Source organism: Ambystoma mexicanum, chromosome 6q (assembly GCF_040938575.1).
Source record: "Ambystoma mexicanum isolate Mex_15411 chromosome 6q, UKY_AmexF1_1, whole genome shotgun sequence".
NCBI classification, from domain to species: domain Eukaryota; kingdom Metazoa; phylum Chordata; class Amphibia; order Caudata; family Ambystomatidae; genus Ambystoma; species Ambystoma mexicanum.
The window spans coordinates 1301507732-1301534254 of record NC_090937.1 but is presented as its reverse complement, the minus strand read 5'-3'; the positions used below and the strand labels follow the sequence as shown (position 1 = coordinate 1301534254).

Here is a 26523-nt window from a genome sequence, read left to right as displayed (position 1 = left end):
GGGATATCGGCAATATCATGAATCCTTTTGGTTGCTTCCTGACAAAATGTAGCACTATTTGGATAGTGTCAGAGCGGGTGTATTGTGTCTGCCGGAGAACCGCCACACTCAACGCATGCAGCATATGTTCCTGGGGTGAACTTGGCCAGCTTTGCTGGGGTGTAATGTAGTTTAACACTTTGAATTGTTTCAGATGCTATCCAGCGCACTTTGGCACCTTCTTGGTCAACAAGCAGCATCTCTGCCATTTTACATCTGTCAATTCCATTCCCAAATCCTGTTCCCACTTAGAGCGTGCCCTGTTCCTCATGGGCATACTGGCCTGAAATAAATCATATAGCCTAGAGACCATACATCTAGAATCCCCCCACTCCCGTCTTCCACCGCCCCATCACCACTGCCCCAATTCACAGATGTGTTTCGGGTTCTTCAGGAAATTACGGCCATATACTCCGGGCAGCTCCCCTCATGCGGTAATATTGCTATATTTTATGGTGTTGGTCCCAAGCTTGTTCTTGAATTGATTCAAAGCTACAAATCTCCCTTACAGGAATGTCACTGAGAGTCAATGGTCCCCCTGGATACTAAGATTTCTGCACCTCCCAGTCTAGTGTAGGGGGAAGACCCAGAAAGTTCCACAGCAGGACCTTTCAATTATACTTGACTGCTAGCAACATCAGGCAAAATTACCTTGCCCATGCGTTTGCTGTGGTGCGAACTGGATCGAAGGTGGAAGAAACCAAATATCTATCACCAAACATAACCGACTTAAGGCTTACTGGCGTCGCCCCATACCTTTCTAATGTCAGATGTACCACCTTGGACTCATTAGCATACCAATACCCTGCAAACTGGGCCTGCGCCACTAAATAATGTAGTTCAGAGTCAGGAGCAGCCAATCCCCCCGCCTTCCTCCCATAAGGATCCACAAGCTTCCCCCAACTGATTCTGACCGCTTCAGTACCCCAGAAAAACTCAAATGCCAGTGATCTCAGTGTTGCAAAGGCCAGGCCATACTGGTATATTACACAAAGAAAAATAATTTAGGGAGCACAACCATCTTCAACAAAGATAGTTGCCCATACATGGAAATGGAGATCCTCGACCACACCTTCAATTTTACATATAGCTGTTGTAAAGAAATTGCTAGGTTACTGCATAGCGTGATTGTGATGCTCTAGAAACCATTATACCCAAGTATTGAAATGGAGATCAGACCCATTTAAACCCCAACAGGTCACTCGGTAAGAGGAAATGATCCAGATTTGGTTCTATTACTTATAGCCTGAATATTTTGTGAAATTGTGAACCTCTTCCACTAAAGGCCCATGGTTTGTGTCTGGGTCTCAAACATACAATGGAGTGGCACTGGCATGAGGGTCAGTTCCCTCTATGTTCATGTCTCACCGAATAAGTGATGCTAAAGGTACTATTGTAAGGGAGACAGACACCCCTGTCGTGTTCCCCCTCCACGGTTTTAATCTCTGGGTTATTGGGTTATTTGTGCGATCACTGGCTGTGGAATGAGAATTTACCACCTGAATACAGGGATTGGACAAATCAGAAACGCTTTAGCACTCTGAATAGCCATTTCTAACATACTGAGTCAAAGGCTTTTTCAGCGTCCAATGAGGCTGCAACAACTGCGACCTTCAGATTTATTTGGGACATTATACCAAAGAGACTCATAAGATTTAGAGCTGTGGAACGCTCCAGGATAAACCCAGCTTGTTCCGTTTGGACCCTTTCTGACATGTAAGGGAGTTGCCTAGTAGCCAAACCCTTTGCAAATATTTTCACGTCCACGTTTAGCAGGGACAATGGTCTATGGAGGCTACGTCCTGTTAGGGCTTATTGGGCTTCAAAGGTACGGTGATGACCGCTTCCCTCATAAATGGAGGTGGTATCCTTGCCTCAAACGATTCCTCCCACACCTGTACTAATCATGGAGCCAGTTTGTATTCCTTATAGACCTGACGCAAGTGATGTGGTGGCAACAATTCCTTTGGTAGATACTTGTTGGTCAATTGCCAATTGCTCCTCTTCAGGAAGTTCCGGCAGTGTAATATCCCCCAAGTACCTCTCCAGGACTTCATCTGAACATTCGCCTGATTTGGCGTACAGGGTCTGTGAGGGGTCAGAATAAGACTCCGACACAATAGTGATATGTTTGTGGTCATACACTTTTATTATAGGAAAAAGGGTTGGTAAAAGGCCTCTCTGATACTAAACCTAAGAGCAGGTTTCCCTGCCTCTGAGAAAATTAATGAAACTGTCAGAATGTTCAAACTGTGCCTGTTGTGTCACAAAATCCCTACTAACACTAATAACATAAACCAACTGTGCAGGGATAATTTCTTCCTAAAGTAAAACATTTCTTTTGGTTCCAAGCAACAGAAAAGTTCCCAGTCTCCTGGGCAAAAAGTGGCAGAGTTAAAGAAATGTTAAACAATGTAGTATTCCAATGTTAGGGTCTTGGCATGCCCCCTTAGGATCCTTCTTGTAGTGTATACGTTTCTGAAAGTTTCAAAATTTTAAAAGGGGCTTAGGGATTTCAGGTAAGTACTCTTACAACTCACCCCCCCCCCTCCCCTGTACTCCGATTCAATGAGTAATGAAGTTGGATGCCCCCTACACAAGTAAGTTTGCCACTCCTCCACCGTCTCCGAAGTTAGTGCCTCTCCCAAACTTCGAAGGGGTAGCCCCCACCTACATTTTAGCCTAGGTGCACCCCTGAATTTGCGCACTTGCATTTTGTTAGGCAGAGAGGTGAGGGAAGCCTTTCCCCGAAACTGGCGGTGATAGTTTTACTGTTTGTTCAGAAAAAAGTACTTGGAACAAACGCAGTAAAACTTTAAAGCTGTTACTTTCAAGAAAGACTTCCATCACCTCTCTGCATATTGTGCTTTAAAATATACTATTCGATAGTATGTGTTTGATGCGTTTTACTCTGTCAGAGGAGAAAACTAATTTTACTCTCTTGATACTGCATTTACTCTCTAATTTGAAAAAGCATGCGTAAAATACTCCCACCTCAAAATCTTACCTGGAGCACTGATCACAGGTAAGCAGTACTGTTGCAACTATTGCAAGGTTTAGGCAGTAATTTCCCTAACTAGAAAGGAGTTCTTCAGTTCAGGTTCTTGGAGTGAAAACAAGCAATGCCAAAGTCAAGAGGGTTAGAAGATTTACTGTAGGGGGAACCAACAATACCAAAGCAAAAAGGAAACTAACAGTTCTGATGCAAATCTTCTTAGTACAGGCATTAAACAAGTTACTTGATGTTAAATAATGATGCGCAGGTTCAAAACCTGCTGAGCTGACTACATTGTACAAAGGTACATAGCTTGCAAAGGCAGGACAGAGTTTAGTAGCTAATATAGGAATGTATTGAGTGCTTGCAGACCTGCAGTATAAAAGCATTATAGTGCCTAGTCCAGTCTTGTAATACTATGACACTAACTAGCAGAATGCATGGCATGTAGAGCTTGCTCACTGGGGGTTAATTGCAATGCATGTATTCAGCTTCCCCTGAAACATTTTTCTTTCGCAACAGTGGCCCTGCCATCCTTGGTAAACAAGCACTCATTTGCACGAGAAAAACAGCTTGATCCGGGCAGTTCCAATATGAGACATACTAGAGATTTTACAGCTGTACTCAGAGTTCGAAGAGGCGGGAGTGACTTGGAGCAATACTGAGTGGATGTTTTGCACTGCAGGAAGGATTTGGGAGATTGCGTCACTCTAATTGTCAGGCCTACTTTATAAAAATTGGCCCATACGTTGATAGGGAAGGACTCTCCTGTTGGCTTGTATCAAGCGTGTGCAGTTGCCCGGCTTTCATCTGCCCAAAGCGGCAGTCCTTGCTTGCCATGTTCTCACTTAAGGGCTGACCGGAGCAAGAAGGTGCAGGAAGTGCAGTTTCTGACCATAAGGGTGCCATCCTGAGTTGAGAGCGCCGGCCGTTAAGCTGAGCAGGGTCCTAAATGTTGGCTAAAAGGAACGTGAAATGAGACTGTTCTAAATAGCTGTTATTTATAATTTGGAGTTTTATTCTCATTTTGCTAAAATTGATGTGTTTTGTCTGCTTATTGTTAAATACAGGCTAAGTTTGTATGCTTTACTTGTCTCTCTGGCATGAGTTCATGGCTATAGCGCAAAGTTTGAACCTGGGAGTGTGGGGTGTTTTATAAGTGTGCTTACATCCTTCCCAAGACAGTTGGTCTTTGTAGAAAGCACAGGATCTTAGGAGAAGCCCTCAAGTAGGGCACAAGTTGTTAGGCCTGGGTGACTGCAAATGGGTGAACACCCAAACAGTAGAAATAGTGCTCCAAAAGCAAAGGAGCAACACAAATGGCTTAAGGTAAGATTGCCAAGAGCCCCACAGTACCTTGAGAGTGAAGATGATGATGCAGCTGGACGCCTTCTGGATGCACGGTTGCAAACCCGGTATCCTAGTCCTTGGTCTTGGTGTTGGACAGGGGTATCCTGGATGGGTTCCTGCGGCAGTAGGCGAGAGAGGGACTCGCCAGCAAAGTATTCTTCTTACTTCTGCAACGGTTCGTGGTTTTGGCACCTTTTTCTCAGCACCAGGAGCTAACGATCACTGCCGTTCGGAATCATCTTCTTTTCTCGGTCCTTCACTCTGGTGAGGGGACTCTGAGGCGGGGATTCATGCTTCTGGAGGCCCACACGGATACCACCGAAGTTGCAGTGAGGGACTGTCAATGGCAAGGCAATGCACTTCAAGGTGGTTGAGGTACCCTGGGTATTGGGATTCTACAGCCATTTAAGGTCGCAGGATATCGGGGGATGGCTGAAATTTAGGAGTGTCTTGAACTGTTTATGCCCACCAGTCCAGAGGAGGAAGTCGTCCTTGACAGAGCTTCCCTGTCTATTCAAAAAACGGGGTCAGGACAGCAGCAGTGCTTCTGCGGTTACTGGAGGTGCTGCAGGCTTCTCTGGTCGCTGTCTTTTTCTGAGCTTCAGTTCCAGTGGTTGACTTGGCCTTCTGTCCCAAAAGTCTTGCCTTTTATGCAGAAACCCATTAATTCAGTCCTATGGACCTCTCGATCACCTGGGGGTGGCTGTCCTTCCAGGACCCCCAGCCACTCAGTTCAAAGTGGTTCCAGCCCGGCATACATTCAGACTGGGGACTGGGGACCGGGGCCTTATTGACAACTAGCATCTTGATCACTTGTTTTAGTTCCTCTAACAATATTGGGGCCTCTAGGTTATCTCAGTCTGCTGTCTCAAGCTTGGGCAAAGTGATCTGTTAATGCTTCATGTGCATCCATGTCCTCCCCCTCACTGGTTCTGAATACAGTCTCTTGTAGTATTCACTGAAACAATGGTTTACTCCCTCCTGGGTATCCCACATCTGCCCATCTGTCCCTTGCATTGCCCTAATTGCTTGTCTGGGGGTCTCACTGTTCTATAGCCAGGCCAATAACCTGCCTGGCTTGTCTCCTTCCGCGTGCTGTCTCTCCACATATTTTTTTTTTGTTTAAGTTACTAAGCCTACCCAGTGGTCCCTACGTTCCTGTTGCAAGTGATTTATAGTCTCGGTCACCCCCGGGGATCCCGTGCCCTCCTGCATTTCTGTTTCTAACTTCTTCTCCGCATTGCATAGGTCTCGTATTATGCTGCTTTGTAACCCTTGTGATTTAGATATCGCTGCTCCCCTCGCCACCACCTTAAATGCCTCCCAGTGTCCCAGGCGAATCTACACTGCCGCTATTCTGTTCGAAGTACTCCTTTGTCTTTTCTCAGATCTTTCCTGAACGCTGTATCTTTCAGCACCTCGGCTCTAAGTCTCTGTCGGAATTCTCGCCGGGGGCGGGAGGGTAAGTGCTGCCATGTTACCATCAGTGGTGCATAGTCTGAGAGGACTATAGGCTTGTAGTCTGCTTGTATCACTTCTTTCACCAACTCCGGTCCTATGAATAAATAATCTAATCTGGTGTACAGGTTCTGAGGGACGAAATAGTGAGAGTATCCTCTTTCCTGTGGGTGGTGCATTCTCCATGCATCCTCTAAAGTCATTTAACAGGGTGCTCAGGGCCTTCGCCACCGGGGCCGGAACCAATATTCTCATCTGACCCATCTATCTTTGGGTCCAAGGTACAGTTAAGTCCCCTCTCCCATATAACTGTGCCATCCATGTATGGGCTTATCTTGGCATATACATTCTTAAAATAGACAGTGGTATCTTGGTTCGGAGCATAAACATTCATGATATTCACTTCCTTATTTTCTACCATCCCTTTTTATTGGCACCATCCTCCCATCTTTATATACAGTAGACTGCACTAGCTTGAACGATACCTGTGGCGGTATCCACGTAATAACTCGTCTGGCATACGCCGAGTACGTCGCTCCCAGGGTTATGCCTTTCCATTTCCTCGCTACCACTGCTTGCTTCTCTGTGTTCAGGTGAGTTTCCTGTAGTAACGCAATATCTATTTTCTGCCTCTTCAGTTACATCATGACCTTATTCCGCTTAATATAATTATTCAATCCCCTCACATTTCAGGTCGCTATTCTCGGGTCACCCATTTTATCCGTTTCCCACTCCGCCCCCCCCTCCTCATTTTCTTATGTGGCATGTGCTTGTAGGCTCGCCCTCCATAACCCCTCACCCGACGACCCCCCCCCCCTCCACCGGCCTCCCTACCCAGCTATCCCTTGCAACTCCCCACCTGCCCCACGGCCCCATAATATTTCTCATATTCTAGTCCAAAATCAATGTCATTGCTGAGTATAACCCCTCTCCCCCCATACTCTGTTTACAGCGTTACCGGAGATACCCCAAGTTCACTTATCTGGTTTGCTCTCTGTCTGGTCATCTGCTCCTGCCAGGCCGTTCGTGCGTTCAGCCAAGCTGTCGCCTCCTCCGGGGTTTCGAAGAAATATGCCTTGTTGTTTTGCATCTCTTTCATCTCTGCTGGATATAGCTGGATATATTTGTATCCAGCCTTACGCAGTCTCCTTTTGATGGATACATAGCTCATTTGCTGTCTCTGCACCAAAAAGGTGTAGTCCGGGTCCGCCATGATGGTCATGGATACTCTGCTTATCGTCACTCCTTTGCGGAAGTGTTCCAGTATCTTCTTCCTGTCTTTATAGTTCAATATCTTGGCAATGAGTGGTCTGGGGGGGTCCCCCGGTTGCGGGCATTTGGTCAAGGCCCTATGCACCCTTTCCACGGCGAATCCATGGGTGAGTGCGCCCCCATCTATCTCTTGTAGCAGCATAGTCTTGACATAATCAGTCGGGTCCGAGTGCTCTTCCCCCTCCGGAAGACCTATGATGCAAATGTTATTTCTGCGTGCCCGCCCTTCTGCCTCCTCGGCTCTGTTTTCCAGCTTGCGCACCACTGAGACCTCCTTGGCGTTTGCAGTACAGGTGTCTGTGTTGACTTTCACATCCTTTTCCAGCACTCGCATGCTCTCTGCCAGCTTCCTAACATCTTTCCGTAGGAGATTTACATCCACGCTAAGTCTATTTTTTGTTCCAGAGAGGTTTTTAATTCGCAATGGCTGTGTCAATTTTACATGCTCATGATGTCTTCAGCTCTGCTATGGCATCCAGAATGTGTTGGTCATTTCGTTACGGGGTCACTTCTCCTTGTGTATCTTGCTTCTTGGGTCTCACCACTGCCGTGGTCGGAGATGCTTTGGCAAAGTCCTCCAACGTTGGTTGTTTCCTCTTAGATTTACCCACTTTGGACGCCATTTCCACCCTCGTAGTCCTGCTACCCTGGCCACTAGTGATGGGTTACTTCTTCGCTTCCGTCACCCTTCTTCTGAGTCACAATTTCAAGGTGGTGTCCCAACCCTGTGGCTCCTCCACTAGTGGTTGGGGTGGTTGTCACAGACCTCTCCCGGTAATGTGTGGCTTCCTGCCGTATCGTGGGTCTATGTTGCTCGAACAGTCATTCAGTACTTGAGCACTCAGCAAGCAGCTATGTGCCACGTGAGCTGCACACCCACCAGCGCAATCCTCGGTAGCCTCCTGGTGTGGGTTTGTCCCAGAAGCCCAGTGGACCTTGTTATCATATGCCCAAAGTGGGCGCAAGTTGCTGTTCACCTTCCCCAGAGCAGGAGATCTGGGCCACCTCCAGGATCAGCCTCTCAGCACCCTCTACCTGCCGACACATGCAGGTAAAAGAGGCCCCTTTTATGCAGCCGCCCCCAGCCTAGTATGAACGATTGAAAAAATTTCAAGAAAATCGGCGGATTTATTTATTTAATATCCGCGTCACGAATGCTGCAAGATTGCACCTTTTTCCCTGCCACAGAAAGGTGCTGGCCCCCTCTGCAGCCACCAGTTGCCATTTGCCCTTTGTCTGAAGCGCGAGGCTCTTTGCCATTCCAAGATGGCCGCCTTGAGTGCTTCCACCTCCTCACCCCTTGGAAAGAGCATCTACAAGCCCCGATTGGCTCCCTCTCCAGCTAAGAGGCCAATCAGGTTGCCCGATAGGCGTGAGCCGGCCTCTGTGGGAAGGCACTGTGGAAAGGCTGAGCTGACCGAGCTGCAGGCTGCCCCAGAACACTTAGCCCCATCACCACTGGTGCTGCCCACCACCCTACTTGCCCTTGCCCCCCTGGCACCTGAACCCACCCAGAGCCTGGACCTCACACTTGAAGCACAACAGACCACTTTGGTGCTCCGACGCTGCTCTCTACTTCAGAGAGGTAATTTACATATGTCCACTGAACACCTACAATGTGTAACTGTGAAACCACTTGCAGATCTGATCACTGCTCCCAAGACTGCCACATGCTACCTATACCTAGTCATATGCCGTATCAACTGTTAGCTACTGTATTGCCCTACTGATGCACATACATTTAGTCATTTGAAAGTGCACTACCACTGCAAGCTGCATCCTGCCTCCCATCACGCTGTTTCTCCTAGGTTATTTAGCCTGCCATTATATTGTGTTTTGTAGCTGCTTTGGCCTGTTATCACACCGTGCCTTGATAGTTGCATCTAGCCTGCCACTGTATTGTGCTTTTTAGCTGCTTTAGCCTGTCAACCGTAAAACCCCTGTGCCCCTGTGTTCTCAGCCTACCCAGCTATACGCTATAGTATGTTATAATACCCTATACGTCAGCAGAATGCATATTAGCATGACCCTATCAGCATACGCCCCACTGCTGCTCCTACAACTAATACTAGTAACTATGGACCAATCTAAATATGTACCCTGCCCTACTACCCATAGAAACTCTAGGCTTTGTGCTAGACTTTCCACTCTCTACGAACCGCAGGCACCTAGCAATGTCTACTCGAACCATCGCACCATTCCCAAAAACCAGACTAGGAACTTAACGCATCCCAAACCACAACTACCTGCTAGCACCATAACGAAAGAACCCACCCTAGCTACCTCTGACATCAACTGTCTTGCTAAAACAACATCCATAACAGCACAGATCAATGCTAGATCAGTCGTGGCCCATGCCACTTAAATAGCCAACCTCCTTACACTAGGTAACCTTGGCCTCCTAGCAGTCACAGCAATCTGGCTACATGACGCAGCAGGTCCAGCCCTCTCCCTAGCTATACCCAAGGAGTATCAACTACTCAGACTAGACCACCAGAACACCAGAGACGGCGGTTTAGCCATCATCTCCAAATTCAACCTGAATGTAAGATTAACACCACCGCCCACCCTAAAATCCTGCAAACTCCTGACCGCTAAATTACCAATATCCCCATGCCAAACCCTAACAAGCTATCTCATTTATAGGCCACCAGGCCCCCTAGGCCTATTCGTAGAGGAATTATCCAGTCTCTTCGCGAGCAACACAAAAAAGTCATCCCAGGCAATGATCCTTGGTGATCTTAACCTAGGTCTTAATGACCCAGATGACAAACTAGCGCAAGCTATTGCCACCATGCTTGAGTGACACGGACTCACCCAAAAAGTTCTCACCACCACCCACGACAAAGGGAGAATATTAGACTGGGTAGCCACCTCCAACTGCCCTACTACCATAACGGAAATTACACCCCAGCCGTGGACTGACCACTTCCTCATTAACTTTTACCTAACATTCAACAAGATGCTCAGGATTGAATAAATAATGGCACCATCGGTGCCCACTAGATCCAGAAAAAATATCACACCTGACAATATCTTACCCCTACTCCTACCAACCATCAATGCCCTGCCCACAGATTCTGCCCCAGATACCATGGTCAGAATATACAACACCATGGCCATAGCCATGGACACCGTCGCCCCACTGAAGAATTGTAAAAGTAAACCACAATCCCACCTCAATACTTGATTCACCCCCCATCTAAAAGAACTGAGATTGGAAAAAAGGAAGCTTGAAACTGTATGGCGACACAAACAATGCGCTACCAACTACAAGAAAACAATCATTCAAGCTAAAAAAGACATCTATAATGACAGAATCTCTAACGCGTGCTCCAATACAAAGGAATTATTTGCAATCCTGCGAGAACTTGAATCTCCTATACCACCACCTGACAACGTACCCAAAGACAAGCAATGGTGTACCAATATCCAAAACGCCCTCGCAAATAAAGTGAAAACACTACAATCCAAAATTACCCTAAAAAAAAGCCTCGCTCCCTATCGGCGAAACTCCCAGTACGCCCACACCCACGACTACTCCCAATCTTAGCTTAACACCTTTCAAATTCGCTAAAGTCTCTACTCCTGAAACTGAAAAAATCATTGCCTCACTAAAACCCTCAAACTGCAAAGGTGATTACTGCCCGGCCCAGATAATCAAGAATGCCGCCAGAGACCTAGCCCCATTCGTCACCAAACTTATCAATGCCTCCTTCTCATCTAGCACAGTCCCAAGCAGTTTAAAAGAGTCCTGGGTTCTCCCCCTGCTAAAAAAACCCAAACCCTGGACCCCTCCGTCCCCACTAACTATAGGCCCATCACCACGGTCCCCTTCCCCCTGAAGATAATCGACAAGAGTGGCCTATTTCCAAATTCAAAAATACCTGGAGACTAACCAACTCCTTGGCACTCGTCAATCTGGCTTCAGACCTCAGCACGGCACTGAGACCGCACTTACAGATCTGAAAGCCCAAATTGACGAGCTTAACGACAAAGGAAACACAGCTGTGCTACTCCTCCTTGACCTGTCGGCGGTCTTTGACCTAGTGGACCACGCAGTACTTTGCAAACACTTAGCGTCAGCCGCCCACTTCTCAAGTGAAGCTATAGCCTGGGTTCAATCCTTTCTAGACAATAGAAGTATGCAAGTCTTCTCCACCTTAGACTCTGCAGACCCTATCCAGACAACATGTGGAGTCCCTCAGGGCTCGTGTGTCTCGCCAGCGATGTACAAATATCTTTACTAAACCTCTATTCGACAAATTGGACAGACTGGGTGTCACCTACACAAATTTTGCAGACACCCAGATCCTCAATCCCCTTTTGGGCAATTTCGCTACGGATACAGCTTTAGTAAGTAAAATGTACACCCTCATTCAGGCATGGATGGCAACCCATGGCCTCTGCCTGAATGACGAAAAAGATCCTCATTCTAGGCTCACCTAACAACTTAAAAAAATGTGATTCCAACTACAGTTCCTTCCATATCGACGGCAACATAATCCCTGTCGCCAAAGAGGTGAAGACCCTTGGTTTCTACTTGGACTCCAACTTGTCCTTAAAGAAACAAGTGACCTCCCTGGCCTCATCCACTGCCTACACTGGCAACCTCATTAAAGCATGCAGACCCTTCCTCTCAACAGCTAGCTACATTATCCTAGCCAATGCACTGATCCTCTCAAAACTGGATTACTGCAACGCACTTTATGCAGGCGCTAACAAATACATCAATAAACTGCAAACCTTGCAAAGCAACGCGCTCAGAACGGCCTTGAACCTCCCAGTCAGAGAGCACATTTCACATGTGTGCAGAAACTACAATTGGCTAAAAATCAACGATAGGATCACCTTCAAACTTGTCACACTAACATTCAAATGCCTGAACAATGCTGCCCCTCCATACCTCAGTGTCAGAATAATAATAAAACCTCTTCATGACCAACCAGAACGGCCAACTCTTTCTGCCTCCAAACCCCAAGATTCCAACTAAAAAAACAGGAGGCAATAGCTTCCCCGTGCAAGCAGCTCAGTACTGGAATGCCCTACCAGTTGAACTAAGACAGGATCAGTCCTACAACAGCTTCAGGCACCATTCCTGCACCTGGCTCCGTCGCAATGACCTTTGAAACTTGAGACCTTGTGTATTGTGTACTGATACCATACGCACCTCTCCACTCTTATGTAAAACGTACATAATGCATCTCCTGTTTATAATATGTACCTATATGTAAAGTAAAGATTGTATATAATGTAATTACTGTATATAACCTATAATACCAACATGTGATAACACTGTAACCAAGTTCAAAGTATTCTTGTTACTCTGTGCGCCCAGCTACCCAAGGGTTTTCTGGCGCCCTATAAATAAACAACCAAACCAAGGCTGAGGGCTAGACATAGCATGTTAGTCCTGGTGCACAGAGGGATGTAGTTATTCTTTTTTGTTCCTCTGCCTCGTCAGCGCCTGTGATGCAGTCCCAGCTTAGTGCCCCTTTGTGCCTCTGGTTCGTTCTTTGCTGCTTCTTCTGTCTCTCCATTCCACCGTTGCTGCTCTGCATCCCACCTGCGCAGTCCTTTGTTGTGGGTCGCTGTGTAGTAATCCTTTGCCACTAGGGCGCAGGGTCTCAGTTCTTTTTGCTGGCCCGTCTAAGATGTGCCTTTTGATCTGCTCCGTGACCGTCGCCATTTTCTAGATCTGTCCACCTAAATTCGCATGACCTTAATGCTAGAGTGCAGCTTCCACACGCTGTTTTCCTTGCGTTTTGGTCCCGTGCCTGCTTGCACTCTGCCCACTCAGCTGTTATATTATTTGGCTTCCGCCGCCTCTTCCGATGCGTGTTGTTCTGCTGCCTATGTTAATCGTGCGTCTCAGGTCCCCTCCGTTGTGGGTGCTTATCCTGCGTATTAGGTACGGTGCATCCTGGCTGTTGCTGCTCGCGCAACCGCTTGCTCTATCCTGAAGCCCCGACTTGCTTCGGTCAGCTGGCTTGCATGCCTCGTTCGGCTGCGGGCAACAGTGTTTCACGGCAGTGTCCTGTTCTTCTTGCTACCGCAGCCTCTTCAGCAGTTACAATGTGTCTTCATATAAGACTCTTCACCGCCCGCAACTCGTGTCTCTTCTCTATTTGCAGTCGAATGTCCGTTCCGTGTCTCCCCAGCCACTCAATGCCATTGAGCCTTTGTCCTAGTGTTGAGTGGGCGCCATCTTTAGCATCCTTTGTCCGGGTCCGCACTTTGCTTTGTTCCGTTTTCATAGATTGCACACTCGATCCCTCTTAGTGTGCGCTCCATATGTTCATATTGCTTTGGTTCCGAGTGCGATAGTAACTGCCAGCATTTTTATGCCTTTTTGTTGTCTGATCGATTTCGGACCGCAGGAGCACAGAGGATCCAAGTCCTAGCTCATGGCTATGCAGCCACCCCCCGCAATCCCCCCCTAGTTATTGAAAGTTATAAAGGGTTGGAACAGCTTGCAACTATGTTTCAGATGGTTTACTAAGTGATTCTCTTTTCTACCAGTGCTATAACTGTGGTTTATTATCCAAGAATAATCCAAAGTGATCTTACATTAACTTAATATTTTAAAAGTACTTGACTTGTGAATTTTCACTTCTGCCTTGGTGTATATATAATAAATACCTATTTGTTATATAACTCCAAAGTGCATTTGTGTTGTCATGAACTAAGTGTATGCTCTGAGGTCTTTATACCTCGCTACAGCTCTCCTCCCTTCTTAGAATATGCCTGGCTGCTCGCCATTCTACCAAACTTTGCTGGTGTTCAGGCCCAATCATGTGTAACCCTGTTCACCTAAGTGGGCTTTTTCAAGTTCTGTCACAGACAAAAACGTGTGTAAAACTCCTAACATGTACTATAGCACACACATGCATGAAACCATCACATTAGATTGCTTACCTTATATTCTCCAATTAGGGATTAAAGTTGTTGAAGTAGTATGTGCACTGCATACAAAATTGGAACTTGGGGTCAGTCGCTTCTCCAAGCAATGAGTTGGTGGTGGATCTTTCTTTGGCTGGCGCCTCTCTCTGGAACAGCCTCCCTGCATCTCAAACTCGAGGAGCACCATCTCCGGTTCCAGAAGCACCTCAAGACCTCCCTCTTTGCTTCTGCCTTCTCTCTTCCTCTCCCCTGCTGTCTGATACTGCACTGGTCGCCTAGCTACTCTCTTGATTTCGGGCCTAGGTCCCTACCCACCCAGTTGCACACTCACAGTGCCTCCCTGCAACCCTTGAACTCGGGTCTGTATCTGTAATACTACAGTCCCCCTACCTGCACTTTTGGACACCTGCTGTCTGCACTTCCTGTTATTGTTTTGATCCCATATACAGCACTGCCCCCTCCCCTGGCTCTTGTCCTGTCCCCTACACTTGCGCAATGTCAATGTGACTTGGCCTAGTAAGATCGTTGTCTGTTCTCCCTCTGTTCCCCCTTCCTTGCCTCGTTGTGCCTTGACACACTTGTGTATAGGCGCGTTACAAATGCCATATATCATATATATCATAACAAAAGGATTTACTTGATTGTGCATTTAGTTTGAGGGCTACTTGATTGTGAAATTAGTTTGAGGGCACTAACTTACCATGGAACTAAGAGTAATTAAATGGGATTTTAAACGGTTGACAGGATGCCCAGTCTCTGGTTTCACCAACAAATGTCAGGCCCAGGGAACTGCAGTAGTGGACGTATGGTCCTCTGGAATGAATGAATGAATGAATGGGAGGGTGGGGGGGCTATGGGGCTTTTAAAAAAACAGGTGTTCACCCAGGCTCTTAATGTTAATTAAATGTTAAGTTCTGAACAGTTCTAAATTATTTGTGTTCTAAAGCCCACACTTGATTTTAGTCAATGAAATAGCTGATCAGTAATGTTGATAAGTCTGTAGAGGGCAGATAATACAGCGGTAACTTCCAAGTCCTACTGGCACTCATTACTGTATTGGGTTTCTAGGGAGACTCATGTTCTGCATGACTGTTCTTCCTTGTGGCTTTATCCATATGTCCTCGGGCAAACCAATATGTTTTAAGGTATTCTTTGTACAAGTATCCTGCCCCAATTGGGAGAGACATTGTAATGTAAAAAGACATTACTATATATTCTTCCTGTTTCAGTTATCTTCGGAACCTGCCTATACTAACAGAGGCGGAAAAGGCTGATTTTACCCTCATTGAAGACTCAATGACCAAAGAATTCATTGGTCAGCAGCTCATTCATATTATACGCTGTTTGGATACCAATGAAGAGGGAGGAAGGTATGTTTCCTGTTCACTAAAACATTTTTATTTTCCCATTCTGTTTTATTGCGAATTCAACATAACAGCAGAGGTAAATGACAAAGATTCTGTAAACACAACATGGCTTCAACAGCTTATTATCCATAGTCGAAATTCAATGTTTACCATTTCTCAGCAATCCCCAGCCCCATTAAAAAATAAAAACACACAACCACATATACTGGGGCCGATGCCAAGTATGATCATTCCCTGTACATCCTTCAAAATGCCCCACTACACATCCCCACATGTGAATTTCACAGGATTGACAGAAACCTTAGGAAACTCCTATGGAACTATGGACACCCGAGGCTAGCACTCAACACCCTGCAGCGGTCCATTTGGGAGGGAGGCATTGGGCTGCCACGCCTACAGACATACTATTGGACAAACCAAATGGCAGTAATAAACATGCTACATGGAGATCCAACACTACCCCACATTAAACCCGATATCTCAAGGGGGGAGGGGCGGACAATAACCCCATTGGAGTCCCTATATCGGAAAACTAACACCCCCAAAACGATGTCGTCCCAATGGACGATAATCTGGGCAGAGGCAGACAAGCACATAAACTGGGAAGGGAAAATCACCCCTGTGCAACCACTGTGGGCAAACAAACATTTCTGGGTAGGATAAACCTCCGAAATGGCAGAGCTGGATAGCAGTGGGGATAACAAAAGTTGGTGATGTGATCATGGAAGGGGGGGGAATCGTACCCTTTGATGAACTGGTTGGTAAATTTAACCTCCCTGTTACTGACTGGTACCGACACACGCAGCTAAGGCATGCTCTACAGCGTCACCTCCCTGATCTGAGTAACATGTTAGACTGCACTCCCATAGCGAAGAAACTAGTCTTAGACCGAATAGATGGCAAAATCACCTCTCTGTATAATGCTCTTACCTCCTTTGCTACGCCTAACTTAGTGAGTCTGCAACCCAAGTGGGAAAGGGATGTGGGAGAGATCCTGCCAGAAGACTGGATAACAATCCTAATGTACCCAAGAGAGACAGCCATATAAGCCAGGCTTCGCCTCACCGAGCTCAAAATTCTACATAGAATTTACCTTCCAAGGGTAGCACTCTATCGATGGGGAAAAAACACAACCCTAAATGCCTACGCTGTAGCCAAGAGGAGGGCACTTTCTTCCACATACTGTTGGACTGTTCGCACATTAATATGCTCTAACAAAACTGTGGGTTCGCAAGTAAGGGTCTGTGCGCTAGTGATCACTGATTGGATTAGAAATTCAATCTGAAGACTTAAATGTCAGCAGCATTACCACCAACGCCAACCAGTCCACCCTGGTTGGTATTGTAAACTAGTAAAGAGGAGGATGAGGTGGAGATGCGCTAGACATTACAACAATAAAGCACACTAGTAATATTGTTGATGCTTTAATTGTGGCAGGAAACAGCCGACATGTGTTTCAACACACAAGTCGTTCTCAAGGCTGAATAATTAATGTATCATGATATGACAAGCAAAACCAAATTCCGAAATGTCACACCCGAGTTGGATATGAACATTAACAGCATCATCACAAAGCAGAAAATGGTGATTGATATAAGACAAAATTAGCACATTACATTAAAAAATGCAAAAGTTGTTGGCATAACATGAACCAGGGTTGGAGAGTGGGACAAGCGAGGCGGAGGCAGTTGCATATAATAAAACAAAGCAAGAAATATGCAATGAGTCTCAGCATTTAAAGCTATTAAGTCTGTAAATGTAATACAAGGTTGGTGATCACATTTAAGGTGTACATCACGCAGGGTGTAGGTCAACAAAAGAAAGAAGATCCCCTTAGGCAGTGCACGACAACACCGGAGCCACCAGTCATGCATAGCAAGTATCAGTCACCTACCAATCAGTGAAATAAATATCTTGGAAAAATCTGGTAGTTTGCCAAAAGTTGTTGGCACTTAAGAGAGAAAAAGAAGTTTCGAACAAGAAGGGGCTAGGATCCAGTAAAAGGTCAAATTATGACTAGTTAACAAAGCTTACCATAAGCAAAACAATTGCGTTGATAAATCGTAGATGGGTGCCTTCTTAGGAGAGGAAACCCAGAGAGTAATGGTAAATGAACCCAAAACTTGACATAAAAGTGAACCGTACAAAAGGAGAGCACGTAGTATGGTAGGTCCAAACAGGGATATAGAGAAGAGAAAAAGGCAGAAGTGCCAGTAAATATGCAGCAATAATATGAATAGTGGGAATCCAAATAACAATAAGACTCATAACACAGATATGATGAAGCTGAATCGAATCATAATCATGGTATGGTATATGCTAATCGAACTAGGTGGAGCAAGAAATTAGGCATAAAAACCACACATAGAGGGTCATGTTAATTAATTATACATATAAACGGGAAGATGTTACAAAAACACATATTTATAATTAATTAACATGACCCTCTATCAGTGAATGGAGTCGCACTACGCCGGAGCCCCTCCATCTTGCTTGCGGCACTAGCACCTACTAATCCAAATTCGTTTTGTTTTTCCTTACTTCTTTTATTGTGGTTTGTATGCCTAATTTCTTGCTCCACCTAGTTCGATACATTGTCTAGGGTACTGGGTTGTACTGTGGCTAGAGATCCGAAGCTAATGCTGTTGGGCGCAGAGGATGAGGGAGCAATGCCACGCAATGATAAATTAATGTCTTCAACCTCCACAGCACTGATCAAACGCAACATCGCTAAACTGTGGGGGTTTAATGTAACTTCGGAACATGTACAATGGCTAAATGATGTAGACGCATGCATAGTAATGGAGCGGCGGGTATATGTGGCCAAGGGCTACCCTGGGAAAGCCGATAAGATCTGGGGAAAGTGGGAGAACGCTCATTGGGATACTGGAAATTGTATACCATATGCTTTATACAACTGCAGAGAGATGTGTGGATTTGTAACACTGCTACTACTGTGTGCTGCCAAACCTTGGACCCAAGAGTTGTTAGAATGTTACGGTTGATGGACCCCACTGAAGTCAATGTTTTATTTGTATTGTGTAATGAGAAAATCAATAAAAATGTGCGATTAAAAAAAACAAAAGTATGATAATTTCCAAATGAATCCATAGCCCTAGTGTCTTTCCAATCTTTCTATATCTGTACTTTCATGAGGGATTGAGTTCCAGAAGTCTAACTTTACACCATCCTTATACTAAGGATATGTTCTTATACAATTGTGGCCTATGACACCTATGTTTTTTATCTCCTAAATAGTCCAAATATTATAAATAGGATGCCTTTGTGCGGATGTTCTTGTACATCGCGTCCATGATTAGGGCTGAGATTCACTCAGTCGCTATAATTTCCCACCTCTTGACCCACCAATACAAGATGATTGTTCTCTCTGGGATTTTCTAAAACCTTGCACTGGTTGTTCTCACTGCCATAAGTAAGTGAGAAATTAATTCAGCACTGACATTGAATGGGTGTCGTCTTCAGGCACGTCTTCCAATAATATTGTTGGAGGGCTCGTCCGTAGGGACTGCTCCAAGATGTCCTTTTATTTTAGCCAAGATTTCCTTCCAATATGTTTATATGACAGGGCAGCTCTACCACATATGAGCCATATCCCCTTTTTGCCAGTAACGGTTGGAGCAATCGTGATGAATACTCTGAATTCCTGGGGGTTCAAATGCCAACGGTAGCATCATTTAATGGCCCCTTTTGCTAAGGTGCATTTAGACCTCTTGTGGGCCCTCATCCAAATACTTTGCTGGGATTCCCAAGGTATATCTATGCCTAGTTCCTGTTGCCATCTATACAGGCATGGGAGTTTCTCCCCCTCAGATGGGTTTTCAAAAAGTCTGTAGCAATTGGATATTTTCTTGGCCCTCGCTCCCTGCTGCATTACCAGCTCTAGCCCTGTTGGGGACCTGATCCCAGCTTGTTTTCAGTGATCCAATGTCCTATTTGTGTGTACCGGAACCACTCGGTTTCAGGGGGAGAGAGTTTCTCTTTTAGATTCATTTGAAAGTAAGAGGGAGGCCATCCTTCTAGAGGTGTCCAAGTCTCAGTAGTCCCTGTTTTTCCCAGTTCGTAAATGCCCTTTTATGTAATCCAGGGTGTGAAGCCTGAATTCAACGTAACCAGGGAAAGTGGGCCTGAACCCATTTTAAAACCTTGTTGTGCGCCTGCCCTGTCCCAGTATTCAAACAAGCACTCAGTAGTCGCTAAAAGCCCTGCTCCAGCTGCCTGGCCTCTTTTGGGAGAAATGGAAGGAGAGCCAAAATAAATCTTCCATTTTGGGTCTCCCTATTCTTGTGGCCAGTCTAACATTGGGGCTTTCTCAGAAGCTAAAAAGGATCCTTGAATCGAAGGAACTTTCAAGCCTCCAGCACAACTCTGAGCACCACTTTGCGGTTTATGAGACCATATAAACTTTTTCCACTGCACTTTAGAGGTCTAGCAAGTCGAACAGGGATCTTTATTGGAAGAGCCTGGAACACCTTAAGCAAGTAGTCATTTATTTCTGCCAGTATGCCACCCAGTCAAGAGATCTCCTGTATGTCCCACTGCATCAAATGTTCCTTAGCTTCTTTTAATAGTATGGGAATATTAGCTTACATCAGGTCTTCGTATTTCGGTGTGATTCTAATCCCCAAGTCTGATAAGTCGATCTAGCCACTTAAATGGAAACATATGCTTCAGGGTGCTTAGTGTTTCGGGTGATGCTGTAATGCTTAACCCCATGGACTTCTCGTTAATCTGGAAACCCAAACCGTCACTAAAACTGCTTAATGTAATCAGTAATTCTGGCAAGGACAACAGAGGATCGGTGAGGAACTTTATGGCATTGTCTTGTGCAACTCACTGAATCTTAGGGTTTAGGCGAATAAGCTGCACCAATGGCTCCATAGCCAAGGCGAAAACAAAAGATAACAATGGACATCCTTGCCTGGTTCCTCTTCCCAGGAGTATCTTTGGTTGGGGCAGGGGGAGGGAGGGAACTATTGGCCATTAACCCCAACTTTCATTTGAGGGATATTGAAATAAGCCATGATATATCTAGTGATGGTTGGACAAAAGCCATATGCTTTTAATAAAGTTTCTAGATATTCCAGTTAATGCTTTCGAACGCCTTGTGTGCATCTAATGATAATACTGCACACTCCTGTAGCCAATGCTATGGGATCCACAGCTCTTCTAATATTGTCATGAGCCCCTCTATCAGCTATAAAACCAATTTGATCCCGGTCAACCAATGATGGGTAAACCTCCTCCAATCTGGATGCGAAGACCTTGCTATTCATTTTTGCATCGTTATTGAGAAGTACTATTGGGCAGTAGGAGTCCGACACCTCTGGAACTTTCCCCGGCTTCAAGAGTAGGGATGTTGCTGAATCAGCCAATGATTCTGATCCTTTCCCTGATATTAGGAAGGAGTTCTATAGCTTAGTGAGGTGAGGAATTACGATCTGAGCTAACCTCTTATAAAACTTATTTGTGAAACCATCGGCACATGGCGCTTTCCCATTAGGAAGCAAGCAATTTGCTTATTGTTGGGAATGAAACCACACCAGGTAGGTTTATATGAAAGTTTATTATACATATGCCAGACGGATACTTGAGACCCCCAACCAGCACGGCATCACATCCCCAACTGATAAAATACAAGCCATAACAAGTGCCTATGTTCCAAAGCAGTAAGTTGTGACATCAGCCTTGCAATGACCAATGACAGCACATCAGGGATGCACAGTAACTCCATAGCAACACTAAGCATTCCCATAATACTGACATCCCATATATAACACACCCCCGTCCCTTATCTACACAAAAAGGAAACGAAACAAAAATGAACAAGGAACAATGAAGAATTTTAGGAATATGTACATAACATCAGCAGGCATTACACCATCAAAATCTAAGTGTGCAATACCTACTTCCTTATCTTAGCAACTCTTGATAAATTCCAAATTTGACCGCTTTCTATCCTAACAGCCCCCTTGAACACTTGGACAACTCTAACAGGAGCAGAGTACAAAAGATCCCCCTTTTTATTGATTACAGTTTTCTTTATTCTGATCAAACCGCCCACTTCAACAGTTGTTGTCTTCCTCATTGGAGCTTTCTTATTCATTTTCTTGACCCATTTTTCCTTTCGTTCTTCCATCCTCCTCCTCACCACCTCTGCTACTTTATCTGTTTCTCTCGCTCTACCCAGCCACGCAGGTGACAACATGGTATTCCCTTTTCGTCATCAGTTCGAAAGGAATCACTCCTGTTTCAATATTTGGTGCCATCCGCAAAGCATACAGACGTTCTTTAACAGCAATCCTACGGTCACTACCACATGCACTTGCTCCTCTAATTCCCTTCATTGTACATCGATTCATTCTCTCAACCATGCCATTTCCTTGTGGATAATACAGTGCAGTTTTGTTATGCATTATTCCACACTTGCACACATATTCTTGAAACAGTTTACCGGTAAACTGTGGACCATTGTCTGTGAGAAGACTCCTTGGCAATCCCTCCCTCTCAAAGACATTCTCTAGAAACTCCACAGCAGATTGACTTGTAACACCCCTCAATATTTTAAACTCTGTCCACCTCGAAAACATATCTGTCAAAGCGATAACAAATCTTCCTCGTCCCTTACCCATATCAACAGGACCCAGAACATCAATGGCAAGATCCTGCCAAACACCTTCCGGTGCCATTGTTTTTCTCACTGGCTGCACCACGGCTGAAATATTCTTTCCTGATTTGATGCAAACTGCACATTCCCCAACTGCTCTCTCAATCTCACGGTCACAACACGGCCACCAATAGTCTGCCTTTATAACTTAGTCTTGCAGATACCCACGTGACCCTGGTGAGCAATTTCCACCAACCTTCCTCTCAAACTCCCAGGGACAACTAACTTGTCCCACTGATATAGTAGCCCATCTCTCGCTGACAATTCCAATCTCACTTCCCACAATGATCTTTCCTCACCCGACAACAATCTCTTCTCTAGCCAGCCATCCCTGACAAAGCCAATAATACGACTCCACCTTTCATCAGATTGTAAAGCTTCAACCCATTCCTCCTTCTGTATCACCCCTTCCGTAGTGGCAAACCCCGCATTTGTCATCCTCCCCATCATTGTTACCTCCTACTCTCAATCTTGAAGCATAACCCGCCTGTACATTGCTTTTACCGGGAACAACCTCCATATTAAATTTAAGACATTGTAACCTAGTTAACCAGCAGGCAACTCTCCTTGAAACTTTATCCAGCCCTTTGCTTTAAAAATTGCTTTTAATGGTTTATGGTCAGTTCTCAGTGTGAATTCCTGACGCACACAACATTTTGAGGTTTCTCAATTCCCCAATGACATGCCAAGGCCTCCTTCTGTAGGACTGAATAGTTCAACTCAGCCCCTTTCAACATGCGGGAGGGCTGTAACACTACTCCCTCAACACCATCTATTCCCACCTGGGACATCACAACACCAATGCCATTTTCGCTGGCATCTACAGAAAGAATAGTCCCCTTCTTGGTATCATACATAGCTAATGGTTTCGCCATATCAATTCTCAATTTTATTTTGTCAAATTCCTTCTGGCAGTTTCTATCCCAGTCAAACTCGACACTCTTCTTCAACATTGCCCTCAAACTTGTCACTTTATCAGCATAGTTTTCTACAAAGCGATGACAGAATTCTATGGTACCTAAAAATGACCTCAATTCAGCCTTGTTCCTCGGAACTTGCATTCTTTTTATCCCATCTACCAAATCTTTTCTCGGTTTGAGGCCCTCCTCCGATATTTCATGACTTAAGTACTCCACTGTACGGGTACAAAAGACACACTTTTGTCCTCGTAACGTAATTCCACTGTCTTTGAATATCTTTAAAACAGTCTCCACTTTTTCATTTAATGCCTCTTCACTTTTCCCACACACGAACGCATCGTCTTGGAAGCACCAAACATCACTCACTCCTTTTAGCAACTTGTCCATCACTTTTTGAAACACTGATGAGGCAGATATCAGCCCAAAAGGCATGCGTCGGAATTGAGATTCCTTCATATGTAATAAATGCTGTGAGTTTACATGATTCAACATCTAAATTGATTTGATGATATGCACTTGCCATATCTAGTTTTGCAAAGAACTTAGCATTACCAATTTGACTCAGTAATTCACCCATATTGGGAAGTGGGTGTCAGTCAGCTATAACACACTCATTCAATTCCCTCAAGTCTATACAAACCCTCAATTCTCCTAGATTTGTTTACTACCCCAACGGGGGAAATCCACTCTACAGCCTTAACTGGTTCAATAATACCTGCCTTTTCCAATTTCCTTAGTTCCTCCTTCACAGCATCGCGCATAGTCATGGGTGGCTTACTCCTGTCTTTCAGCGTAATTTTGTGCACCATGCCTCTGAGGCACCCTACACCGTTATCAAAAACTTTTGGGTATTTCACTATCAAGTCATTTACATCACCCACCTTGCCAGTTTCCATGACGTTACCAATATTTAAAACTTGTTCTTCGCTGTTTGGGTCCAGTTTGATGCCCAACCCTCTTTGTTCCCTCCACCCAAGTAAGGTCTCTCTCTTCCTTGCGACATATATCTTACCATATGTCGTCCTCCCTTTAAAACTGAAATGGGCCATGAAACATCCCAACAACTTTTATTTTCCTGCCATTATAATCTCCAGGATTCTTATCAGATGGAATTAAGTCTTTCATTCGACCATGTACTATGTTTTCATAAGTAGCTCTCGACATGAATGTCATATTCGAGCACGAGTCCGCTAACATTTTTACTTGTTGTCCATTCACCTTGACCCAAGCAGCAGGGTGTTCACACTCGTCACCCTCCGAACATTTTACCATATTAACTGTGACCACCTCACTCTGACTCTTTACCTTCTCCTGACGACCCCACATCCCATTCCTCAACGAACATGGTTCCCTTTCCCCCATCAATTCGGTAGTTCTTACAACAGTTTTCAAAATGCCCCCGCTTCTTACATAAATTGCAATTTGCTCGCCTGCCAGGGCATATCGGAGAAGTTGATAAATGGCGTGCACTTCCACACCTAAAACATAAACGGTCATCTCTCCTTGGACCTCTCTGGGCAACATCCTGCTGAGTGATTTTACCACCCACCTGACCTTGACCTCCCCCACCCTTGCTGTTAGGCAGAAAACTGTGCAGTTCCCTTAGGGAACACTGCAAAAGATTTAAGACTACAGGTGTTGGCAGTAAACCCACTTGGTAGCAGTCTGTACCACCCAGATTTACCTGGTAGCTGTGGCTGAGCAGTCAGACTTCTCTCAAGAAGAGTTAGGCAGTATGCAAAGTATACACAATAGGCACTCAGATACAATAATACAAGCAGACACTGACCAGAGCTTTTGTATCAAAGTATATAATTATTTATTGAAAAACACACTGTTTGAAACACTCCAGCACTCTTATTGTAAAATATTCTAAACACAGTTACTATTGTAATATACACCCCTTTTTCCTTATCAGATAAGTCACAGTAAAACACCACTTATTTTCATACAGAGGTGAGCGCTTAACTAGATGGCACTCCAATAAGTTTGTGAGAAAGGGAGGGAAAAAGACAGAATATGGAAAGGTACACCACTCTAAGATTTAGGAACACTGTTAGCAAGGCAGAAGAGCAAAAGTCACTGGTGAGCCAAAGTCCAAAGGCTGGGCCCACTCTTAGAGAGAGCAGAGCACAAATGCGCCCAAGTTCACACAGTTACACTAGGCTTAGAAAGTCTTGCAGAGGGTTCAAAAAGAGTTTAGAGAGGCTTAGGAAAGTTTAGCCAGGGTGTCCCAGGCTAACCCAGGTTCGAAAGCCGGGGGCTAAATTTACCCCGTACAGTCGGTAGCAAGGGAAGCCAGGCGGGACACGGTACCTTAAGTGGGAAGGATCCTCCAGCGGTGGCAGTTGTTCCTGGTAGTGGGTGCAAGTTGTGTCGTTGTTCAGGGGAAGAGAAGATCTCGACTTGGAGGAAAGATGAAGGTCATTGGACATTTGTTAGGCAGAAACCTGTGCAGTTCCCTTTGGGAACACTGCAAAAGATTTATGACTACAGGTGTTCGCAGTTAACCCACTTGGTAGCAGTCTGTACCACCCAGATTTACCTGGTAGCTGTGGCTGAGCAGTCAGACTTCTCTCAAGAGGAGTTAGGCAGTATGCAAAGTATACACAATAGGAACTCAGATACAATAATACAAGCAAACACAGACCAGAGCTTTGGTATCAAAGTATATAATTTTTCATTTAAAAACACACTGTTTGAAACACTCGAGCACTCTTATTGTAAAACACTCTAAACACAGTTACTATTATAATATATACAACCCTTGTTCCTTATCAGAGAAGTCTTAGTTAACACCACTTATTTCCATACAGAGGTGAGCGCTTAACTATAGATGGCACTCCAATAAGTTTATGAAGAAGGGAGGGAAAAAGAGAGATTATGGAAAGGTACACCACTCTAAGATTTAGGAACACTATTAGCAAGGCAGAAGAGCAAAAGTCACTTGTGAGCCAAAGTCCATAGGCTGAGCCCACTCTTAGAGAGAGCAGAGCACAAATGCACCCAAGATCACACAGTTACACTAGGCTTAAAAAGTCTTGCAGAGAGTTCGAGAAGAGTTTAGAGAGGCTCAGAAAAGTACAGCCAGGTTGTCCCAGGCTAACCCAGGTTCTAAAGCCGGGGGCTAAATCTACCCCATACAGTCGGTGGCAAGGGAAGCCGGTCGGGACACGGTACTTTAAGTAGGAAGTATCCTCCAGCGGTGGCAGTTGTTCCTGGCAGCGGGTGCAAGTCTCGTCGTCGTCCAGGGGAAGAGAAGATCTCGACTTGGAGGAAAGATGAAGGTCGTTGCACTGCCAGGGAAGAAACCAGCCGCGGAGTTTTCCGGTTAAAGGTATTACCCTTTAATTCACGGTCGTGGTAAAACGTGGTATCCCGGTTGCCGGGGTGCTTGGCACAGGCAAGGGGGCCATGAGGTACGTTGGGAAGGCGAAAAGACGGAGAAACTGGTTATCCCCACCAGTCAAAGGAAGAAGACTCTCCGGCGGGAGATCTCCTCTGTCGTTGGGAAAAATGGTGAGGTGGTCCAGC

At 45.3% G+C, this 26523-nt stretch overlaps 1 protein-coding gene across 2 annotated transcripts in view; it reads left to right on the top strand.

The window, feature by feature from the left end:
* The window catches only part of NCAPG (non-SMC condensin I complex subunit G), an 859779-nt gene that overhangs the window by 175498 nt on the left and 657758 nt on the right, over positions 1–26523 (top strand). For both annotated transcript variants that reach the window (XM_069631905.1, XM_069631906.1), the window contains exon 9: positions 15247–15387. In XM_069631905.1, coding sequence (XP_069488006.1) covers positions 15247–15387 — 141 coding nt within the window. The remainder of the gene's footprint in view (positions 1–15246; positions 15388–26523) is intronic.